This window comes from Poromitra crassiceps (assembly GCF_964638095.1).
Source record: "Poromitra crassiceps genome assembly, chromosome: 13".
In the NCBI taxonomy this organism is placed as follows: Eukaryota; Metazoa; Chordata; class Actinopteri; order Beryciformes; family Melamphaidae; genus Poromitra; species Poromitra crassiceps.
Genome location: NC_139644.1, coordinates 11,314,311 through 11,324,929, shown reverse-complemented (window position 1 = coordinate 11,324,929; position 10,619 = coordinate 11,314,311). Strand labels below are relative to the sequence as shown.

At 44.0% G+C, this 10,619-nt stretch overlaps 1 protein-coding gene across 1 annotated transcript in view; it reads left to right on the top strand.

Annotated features, from left to right (window-relative positions):
• Positions 1–10,619, top strand: part of shisa6 (shisa family member 6) — a gene marked incomplete at both ends in the record, with an annotated part of 87,181 nt that overhangs the window by 66,662 nt on the left and 9,900 nt on the right. The window contains 2 exons of the mRNA XM_083648821.1: positions 7,882–7,944; positions 9,033–9,053. Coding sequence (XP_083504947.1) covers positions 7,882–7,944; positions 9,033–9,053 — 84 coding nt within the window. The remainder of the gene's footprint in view (positions 1–7,881; positions 7,945–9,032; positions 9,054–10,619) is intronic.

The following is a 10,619-nucleotide window of genomic DNA, read 5'->3' as shown; positions in this document are numbered from 1 at the left end:
ATTGCTTCTCCTTTACACCAAACATAAAGGTGTTAAAAGCGATTGATGCGTCTTCACTGAAATCACATTAGTCTACACTCGCTGGAACCATGAAATAAGCATGAAAGCCAACTCACGAAGCAAGACAGTGCTCTCTTGACTTGAATACAACAAACGGACAGAAATGTCCTTAAAAACATTATATTTTCCTGCAGTTGCCACATGATTTCCACAAATGTCTTGGCAGAAAAGGAGACAAAATGGTTATTTTACAATCTGTGTCTGTTGATGTCTGTGTGAGATGGAAAGTTATTGTCATTCAGTCCAATGAGAAGTGAGCAATATGAGAGCCAAGAGCCAAGACATCAATCATTTTACTTTGATACTGTTTATACAGATACACTTGTTCTCTATGATGATTACTGTTGTAAAAGGTTTTGTATCCTGGAGATGTAACTGGTTTCATGTGGGTTTTATAATTGAACCGCATACTGATAACAAATCAAGACTCCTAGCGCTTCTTTTCCTTGCCAGCAGATCCCTCTCATAGTGCAGGATTTCCTCCCCACAAGCCCGGATTAGCAACTATATGGTCAGGGTGAGTGCCCTGGGGCGAGCAGGGTGAGTGCCCTGGGGCGATCAGCTGCCTTGGGGCATCAGCCTAAATGATTCCACGGCTAATTTTACTGGCTTTCAGAGGCTGCACCGGGCTCATTCTTAAAGCTAGAGTGAAGCTCCTGATATCATATGAAACTAGAAGACCAAATAAATCCATTGCTACCAAGCATGACATGCTAGCTTGTCGGGAAGGAGGGTAAATAGCGCTCCAAATTTAGACTACATTTTGGCAAGGGAAAAACGGGCATGGCCATATTCAAAGGGGTCCCTTGACCTCTCACCTCAAGATATCTGAATAATAATGGGTTCTATGGGTTCACCACAAGTCTCCCTTTACAGACATGCCCACTTTATGCTAATCCATTTTCTTCTTCCAAAAAAAACATGTTGTTTTTTGCATGCATTATAAATGTGTTATTTTTGCCTATTTCTATTTGAATATTTCTGCATATAGGACCCCTAAACAATATTGGAATTGCAGAAATTGGATGTGACTGGAAAGCTGAGACTCTTGTAAATTAATTTAGCATTAATTAATTTTGTATTAATGTGTGATGATGTTAGTCCCCATCATGTCCAGGCCCGTAGCTACCATTGAGGACACTGAGGTCATGACCTCGGTATTTTCCACACCAAATCTTTTTTTTTTTTTTTTAAATAGCCCCGGTCCCCAGATCTATTAATCTGTCATTGATGTTTTAATGCGACAGTTGATCGGAAATGCAACAATTTGCTTCCTCTCTGTGTGCTATAGAAGGAAGAGAGATAACTCACAACATTCAGATTTTGCATTGAGGCTAGATTGGGGCTAGACTTTGGGGACAGTTCTATTGAAGTGAATGGGTAAGTAACTCCCCTGTAAGTGATGTTTGTGTAGATGGGCCATTGTATTTAATTGAGCAGTATTCTGCCATGTGACCTGTATGCAGAATATAAATTACCGTAAATTCCGGACTATAAGCCGCACCGGTGTATAAGCCGCACCTGCAAAGTTGACTGTTTTTTACATATATAAGCCGCACCGGACTATAAGCCGCGGGTGTTTTAATGTTTTTTTTTTTTTTTTTTTTTGTGTTTTAATGTTTAATTACCATATGTAAGGGTTCATGCACAGAGGGGATTGTCGGGAAAGAGATGGCTGTTTGAGGAAGCTCCCATTTATTAACATTTCAACAAAACAACATAACACAACACCACCTGTGTTTCTTTTTTACAGTGCACACAGTGTCATACAGTGTGGTGAAAAGAGGGCAAGAGAGGAAATTAAAACAGAAGTGGATTTATAGTTAGAAAGAGTGCTAAAGAAGAGAGAATTCCGTTTTTTTTTTTTTTTTTCCTGAAAAAATCCATAGATAAGCCGCACCGTTATATAAGCCGCAGGGGCCAAAAAAGGCCAAAAAACGGGAAAAAAGCCGCGGCTTATAGTCTGGAATTTACGGTATATCATATGGGGAGACATTTATTTTTTGTATCATTTTAAAGCATCAGCACAGTAAAGAGGATATTAATCTAACATGATGTATGTAGTTCTTTATAGATCTAGCCTCTTCATTTTGCTCTCAAAGTGCACCAGATTGAAGCATTTTACTTTAAAATTGACAAAATTTTCTATTTTGGCGCCCCACGCCCCGCTAAAATGACCTCGGTATTTCTCTAACCCTGGCTACGGGCCTGATCATGTCTATGATGTAAAAGTATTTTAGAGGCATGCTACATTGTGTCTTAAATATGTGATGTGTGTGTGTGTGTGTGCTGAGGCTCTACTTTAGCGTCAGCACTCTGCTCTCTTTGCTCTCGCGAGTCCTCGATATCCACGGCAAGGATAACGGCAGCTTTGTATGATGTTACTTCTGACATATTGAAGAAGACATCAGATAAATCTGTGCTTATCCTTGTTAGCAACTCGCAGACTCCGAGAGGCTGCTGCTCCCCGAGAACACCATCGCTCAAGCTGTGACGCTGGGTAAGAAGACTGAGAGACGTGATGTGATGTTTGTGTGACACTCTTACAGTTCCATGGAGCACCAATACTTTGTTATACCGTTTTTTGAAAATTTGCTAATGTCAGCCAGTCCTTTTTGAAGCATTGAGATTTGGTACAGTGAATTTCTCTCTCTCTCTCTCTCTCAGCTGCAGTCAGGTGGCGATACGGAGAATTAACCGGTTTGTCACCACAGCATGTCAGCAGGCAGCAAATATGTAAAAAAAAAAAAAGAGAGAGACAAAGAAAAAAAAGACTATTCTTTATAGGTTGTGTTGATTTAGGGCAGACACTGTTATTTCTAGACCATAATTATGCATAATTATGTGTTGAGATGATACAAAGTTCATAAAGTGGTGAATCATGTGAGTCATTTTCTATGAGTCACTGTGACGTTTAAGGGGCGTGTCTTGATGGGGGAAAATGGCAGACAGGATGGGGTGGTGTCAACAAAATTACTTTTGTGTCAATGACGTTATTACTTCTGACCAATAATACTTTGTGCATGAATTCATAGTTTTGTCATTTGCAGCGTTCATGTCATATTAGACGGAACTGACAAACTGGATGACATCTCATTGCTGCAACTTTGAAATGTGTTCAACTCATTGGAACGCCCACCTCCTCGGGTTAGCTGGTTGTTGTGCGCTACTTTTACGACCAGCCGATATCATTCAATTATTTTGAAAGGCCTTGAGATGCAAAGGAAACCATCATTATTCTGTGTAGACAGACACCTCTCCAAAGTTTATGACCCCCCCCCCCCCCCCCAGCGGAAGCTCGTAATTACCACCGTGAGGCTGACGTGAAGGCTTTTTTCCCAGTCAGCAGCTCGCGTTTACAGTAAATCCGATATGACGTGAACGCGGCGTTAGTGATTCTTAAAGTGACAGTGATGAATGTTCCTGCATTTATTTGGGGTAAAATCAATCTGTTATGTTCCTCTGCCCGTTAACGGCGTCAGTTCTGCCGATCGTTTGGTGCTGTCTGTTCCAATGGCAGTTAACGGCGTCAGTTCTGCAGATCGTTTGTGGTGCTGTCATTGTTATTGTGATGTTTGGTCAATTCAGCTGTGAATGTCTTCAGTGGCTGTGGGGTTTGTTGTATCGCACATGTCACAGATCTGTCGTTGTCGTCAGGCTTTGAGTCATGAGCGGTCGGGAGACACAGACGAAACACGTTGAAGTGACAGCAAGCTCCAACCTCTCTCTCTCTCTCTCTCTCTCTCTCTATCACACTCATGCACACGCACAAGGGCAAAACGAGGTGAACTGCCCCACCGGGTCCACATGGTACTTCACACTCGTAGCATAATGACATGGCGTGGGCTCTCGGGTCCACATGGTACTTCACACTCACAGCATAATGACATGGCATGGGCTCTGGCCATAGCCGGCGTCTGTCCATCAGGTTCCCCAGGGCGAGCCGTTTAAAATGGATCTGGGTCACAGTGGGATCCCCTCTGTCCGCCCGGTCGAACCTGGAAGCATTTTGTATTCATTTGGGGACAGAACTGCCCGCATTTTTTTTTCAGCCAATCCAAATGACACACTTAAGTGATAGCTGCTGCGTGTTCATACACACACTCCCGAGATACTGCTGAGTTCTGTGTGTCAAATGGACTCACGTTAGTGTGACGTCTCACTTGACATGATAATACGTGCGATGCTAAACGCTGATATCGAGAAAATGCCCCAAAAATCACATGAAGTCTGCACCACTTTCTTGGTCAGTGCTGGTGCGACTTCAGCCACTGTAAGGCAAATCGGGAGCTCTAGCTACAGAAATATCCCTTTGAAAAACTAAATTGCACTATAGCCCTGGATGTTATAACGTCAAGAACACTCAACAGTGGTTTGGGAGACATGCGTGCACCAAGCACCTGGCTGCGTCTGATGTTTTCATGCTGTTAGATCAGCCATTCCCAACCTGTTGTCCGGGGGCCCACTGGTGGGCCGCAAAGGTATTGCAAGTGGGCCACCAAATAATTTGTAAAACATTACGATCTTCACGAAAGAAAAATGATTACCATTATTATGTATGCGAATGCATTTCTCCATTGTTGAATGATACTATTATTTCATTTGTAATCAATGATGTGTTCATTAGCCTATTGCAGCCAGGCTCACTTTTAGTTTGTGATTCTTGCGTGGTGCTGATGGACAGCTCCTTTTATCGTTCAAATAAAAAGTGCTCTGAGAAGGCATTACTTGGCCTCCACACTGCTTACGGTCGGATGTGGGCTGCAAACACTTTCGAGAATTTCAAGTGGGCCGCATGAGTGGGAAAAGGTTGCCTTAGATCTAATTTATGTTGGTAGATCTGCTGCGTGGGGTTGGAGGGCTACAAGTGGTGGAAACTCCAAGCTATGATTCATCTCACTTGATGTTGACATAATAAGCTCCTTCACGGACACTCGTTCACTAGACAGCTGGGGTCAGAAGCCCTCCAGGCATGAGGCGTCATGGCCCACATCCATTGCTGCAATCACACCTTCGGTTTTGTCTTTGGTCCAAACAAGAGTGGACACGTTTACTGTTGCATTTGGTTCATTCAGGTTCATACTGCATAATTAGAGTAGAAAAGAACCTGGGCAGCTGGGCTTGTCAACAAAGGTCGCATGGAGCTTTGCTAGCTCCTTGATTGTAGTTTTGATAACCTGTCATCATCCCAACGAGTTAGAGATAGCAGCAGAAGGCGGGGGAGGACAAAACAAAATTCTGATTCCATTCCCTTTTACCTTTATAGGCATGGTGGACTTGGCTGCACTCTTTGCTGTAATTTTTTTTTTTTTAATAATATGTTTATTAAATTTTTCCCTGTACAATTATCTTCTCTGGTGTTCAGACTAGTTCAGAACACATGAAGACATAGTCCATTTTCCAACATCCATTTCCTTACACCTATTAAACTGGGCGCATTTTGGGCTTGTTTGGATCTTATTCAGATTACATTGTCGCTCCTCACGAGCCACACCACCGCAGTCTGCTTGGAAGAGGACTGAGAGCTGCATGTTCGCTTATTTGGTGCCACCCAATTTTGAATGCCATCCTTCTCCCCTGAGCGAAGTGAACTAAAGGGAAAGGCAGCAGATTTCAATTGAACGTGCTTGTTGTGAACGTACCCTCTGACTTAGCAGATTCCTCAGATGACAGCATCTGTGCTGTGTGACTGCTCAGTGTCCTTGGGCCGATGCCCATGCCTGTTTACATTATGTATCGACGGCCTGGAGAGGCCGGACTTTCCTCTGCAATCCAGTATCCACCCACCCGTCTCACAGCATCCACACTGGGGCTTCTCATGAGCCAACTAGAGATTGTTTTTTTTGTCACGCTTCCTCAGTTTAGTGCCAGCTTTGCAGCTAACGACTGTACAATATCAGCAATAACATTCAAATATATCTTACACAAAGTGGATTAATTGGACGGCACACAAGCAAGCCATGAACTCGGGTTCAACTGAAAGAAAAGCATCTTACAGTCAACTTGAACCCTGGTTCAAAACGAGTGGAACATTTGTCAAATTTACGAGGTTACGTGGTTTCCCAAGTGGTAAAAGGGATGCTTCTGCAATTAGACAAATAGTAAAAGGTTGTTATTTATTTGGTGCAAAGCTGCTTTCATTGCAAGTTCATAGTCGAGTCATTTAGCTGAGCTTTCTGTAGCCGGTATAATTGGTCCCTTGATAAAACCTGCGTGATTGGAAAGCAAAAAACAGCTGCAGGGAGAATGGACTAAAGCCTTGTTTTCTAATTGTAATTATGGTATATATCAGGGGTCGGCAACCTTTTTTCATATGAAGTGCCGACTTGAAATGTTCTTGTTAATTGTTAACATTAAGGTTAACATCACATTTAATGATGACTCCACATCAAAATGTAAATCTCCAACGGATCTGTAATATATATACTCGGTTTACCTCACAGAGAAAAATGCTCCTGCTGCTGCCTGCAGAAACTCCGCCCCCACCACCCACAAGTCATTAAGGCTTGACAAGGCTCTCCATGCGATTCTCCTTGGATGTGCGCATACTTAAAAAATACAAATAAACAATACCAGCCACCCTCTGAGCAGATTCGGCCTCTCCAGCAGAACTTCCGCAGCTCCGTTGTGACGTAAAACGCGTCACAATGGAGCGCTTTGCCAGAGGAGGAAATGGGAGATCTCCCTGAGGAAACAGAGAGAGACGGTAAACACTGCCCATGTGCTTATATTACGCAGATTATTAATGATACAAAGTGGGTTGATTACCGGTTAAGTCATCCTTTAAGACCATTTAGCTGGAGAAATCATTATTCTCCTGAATATCAGTTCAATTGAGGTTAACGAGGATTTCCAACAACACTGAACTGACTTATTTTCTGTGAATCTTAATAGCACTAAGACACTTTCTCTCCAACCTTTTCACATGCAGGATCATATCAAGAGTTAAATACAATTTCTGTTGCTCTGTCATTCATTCAAAGCTCTCTAAAGAGCGCATATGAGTCTTTCCAGGTGTCGGTGCTCTGTTTTTCCACTGTCTTTAGTCTGTTAATAGGATGATAAATGAACATATTTAAATGCAAATAAGCTACGGCTATCAAATATCCATGCTTTGTATCATTTGCTGTTGGGAAAAGCTCTGCTTGGTGACAGTGAACCGGGTGTAATTGAATAAAAGGGAATTATTTTTGCTCTGTGAATGATTTGAATTCCCATTTGCTCTCTCCAGTGATGGATGGCTTAGATTGTCTTGCTTTGTTCATGAACCATTTTAGTGCAGAATAATAACGGCGTAATGTCACTAACATCAAATGACTTGTTCAAGTTGACCCTCGTAGTTATAATGAATGCCTGTCAAGTATACGTGTGTGTTCCCATCTCAAAAGACTGCAATCCATCATTTTATAGCACAGTCATGGTCTGCTGGATTCTGTCAAGGGGAAGAAATGCACACAAACACCCAGAATAGAGCAGTGACACTGTTGTTTAATGCTCACTTCAGACAGACAGGCTAAATCAGAGCAGCTCATATCTGTGGACTCGCCACCGGGCTGGATTTAGTACGGCGAAGCCGAATGACTGTGTCTGTGCTGTCGACCGAGAAGATGCGATCTGTCAGAGAATGTGATGGTCAACTCACAGAGAAGAAGCCTCTCTGTAAAGTCAAGGCCAAAGACTAACTATACCCAGTGTGAAAAAGGAGAAAGTGGTAGCTCTATGTCCAGTTGCTTCCTGTCATCATGTCATCAGAACTTGTCATCATGTCATCAGAACTAGCCATGATCTCAGTATTAACATTATGTGTTATTCTCACAATAGGTAACCACCAACATGATTACCATCACAGCCACCTGGATCTTACAGCCCTCACACCCAAACTGGGTAAGCAGACACTACTGAGATACCACATGTAATAGATGTAACACTGCATGTATAGTAGTGCATGGGTTTGCGATATCTCGTACCATAATGTGAATTTTGAATGCATGCCACAGAAGTAGCGTGTGCTAGATCTCATCACGTCTCTACCTTCATGAGTATCTTTAGACAGTATCCATGCTAAAAATCAGCTTCTTGTACCCTAAGTTTAAGGATGAGTCAGTGATGGTGATTGGATCTGACTGTTTAGCAGTGCCAAAATTATGTATGACCGACTGCATAAGGCAAAAGATTATTTTCCGACTGATCTGACTGAAATGATACAGTAGACTATTTCCAATTGTGAGGATGGAGGTATTCCTCTCTGGGGGAAATTAAAATGTGGGAAAACGATAAAGAAGGCCTTAGAGAAAATGAAAATCAAAACTGTATGATAATCAAAGCATTATCTGTGCAGTTTGCTGACGTTATTGGAAAACAATTACCGTTATGGCGGCCCATCTATTTTTCTAAATGTGATATTCTGTGACGGGAGAGTAGCTTTTAGCATGGAATTACTAAATAGCCATACCTCTAAACTGCAACGAAACACCATGTAATTAAAGAGGGAATCGACCGTATTTGTTCGCATACGGCTTTCTGACATTCTACAGATTGCAGAGGCGAATGCTCTCCGTCAGTGTTCTGAGAGGAACGTTAGAGCCAAGAGGCTGCCATTGAGCCATTATACAAACTTCTTCACCCTGAATGAAGCACTGCAGTCTACATCCTGCCGATGCTTCTGCACCTCTTTAAACAGGACGGTCCTTCCAGTGGGGAAAATGGGTTTCGAAAGTACTTCCCGCACCAAATAGAACTCTTCAAATAGACCTTTTGAAGTCTATTTAGTTTTTGACGTGGATTGTAGTTGTAATGCATCATTCGAGAGTAAAGTTTCCACATATACTTACTATGTTAACCCTTATGACATTGATTGCAACATTGCCGTTGAGAAAACATCTAGTGTAGGCAGTTTGCCATACTTGGTTTGGTGAAACGTACTGTGCACATTGTTTGTGATTGATCCTTTCTCTCTCACTGTGATTTGTTAGCCCACAGACAAATGAAACACGGTAAGTAAATACACAAATACACATGCACTTGGTGTTTATGTGTATCTTGTGTTCTGTCTCACACAGGCTCCGCCCTCTAACGGCGCTCTATTTTGCATAGCCGCTCATCTAGTCGCATCAGCGCACACTGACAGCTTGCATGCATGTTTGCGCTCAGCCAATCAGGATGAGCCTACACATCCTGGATGGGGCCTCGCACTATAAATGGTGAGCGGCCCCCTCCTCATTCAGCTTCCACTGTTTCTTCAGCACCTGATGAACACGTTTGACAAAACGTCGCTAAATACGGCCCTGGCCCGATCGCGACAACGGAAGCGTATAAGGCGTGGACGGGGTCTCTGACTCGCCGGACTGCAGCAGCTGCAGGGGTCTCTCCATGGTGAGACGCCAGCAGCAATGGGCTCATTTCGAACACCATCAGCATCAGCGTTCCCCTGAAATCGAGCTGCGCAGTGATGACAGCGAGGCGGAGGCCTGGCGGCTCCTCTGCTCCGCTCGCTGCACTTCCGCTGCCGGCTCCTCCCCTGCTGCCTGGCAGAGGATGAAGAAGGGATGCTGCCAGTGGACAGCGATGACCACATCTCCTCCATCTCTGTCACGGCTGCATCCTTCACCGCCCACCGCTCTACCTCGTCCATCGTTCAAACAAGACTTCCCCAACAACATGATGAGGAGGACAGCCACCAAGAACACTGGATCCCGCTTGCGCCCCTGACCCCGAACCCCCTCGCGCCGCTGATCTCCTGGCCCAGGCCCGTGTGTGTTTGAAAAAGGAAAACAAGGCTTGTGGCGCCACGCGTGCCGCTCATTGGACTGTTCTGTTGATGCTATTGATCAGTGCCTCCTCTCAGAGGCAACGATGTGTGTGAGGACACACGTTCTCACACAGCGATGTCAAAGCCTTTCTCAAACTCGGCCACCTCGAAACCATTAGCGGACATCAAAGGAGGCTGTTTATTCTAGTCTATGGTGAGAGTCTGCTGATTCTAATGCCGTTTTTCCACTGAGCAAATAGACATAAACAGCTATGCGAGTGTGGAGGCGGGGTTTCAGATGCACGTGGGCCATTTATTGGCTACCAAGCCTCTCCAGCCCTTTTGCCTCTATGTCCCATTCTGCAGCTGCCTGGCGGCGAGGGTTGAGGGTCTCTTCTGTTGCACAGCTCCCTGCTCGCCCCCTGCTGACACATTCTTATAAGGAATAGCGAACACAGTACAGTAGCTTCATCGCATACCGCCCCCATTCACAGGAGTGAGAGTCCATCATAACTTCTACAGGAAGTTCTCCAGAAGGGAGCAGTTTCTGTGGTTCCCGGAAGACAGGAAGAGGTATTCCGGTTATTTCCTGTTCCCCAAGAAAACCGGAGATATGAAACCAATTCTGGATCTCCGTCCAGTCAACACGTGCATTACCCAGACAGCATTTTGCATGCTTTTGAGAAAAAGATGCTGGAATTGGAACAGCTGGGTGATTGCTTCCACACAGATTTACTGGTAATGTCAGTTGTGTACAGATCCCGAACTGGCCGAAGACATATCGGAGCCGCCCTGATTTTTTTTGACCTGT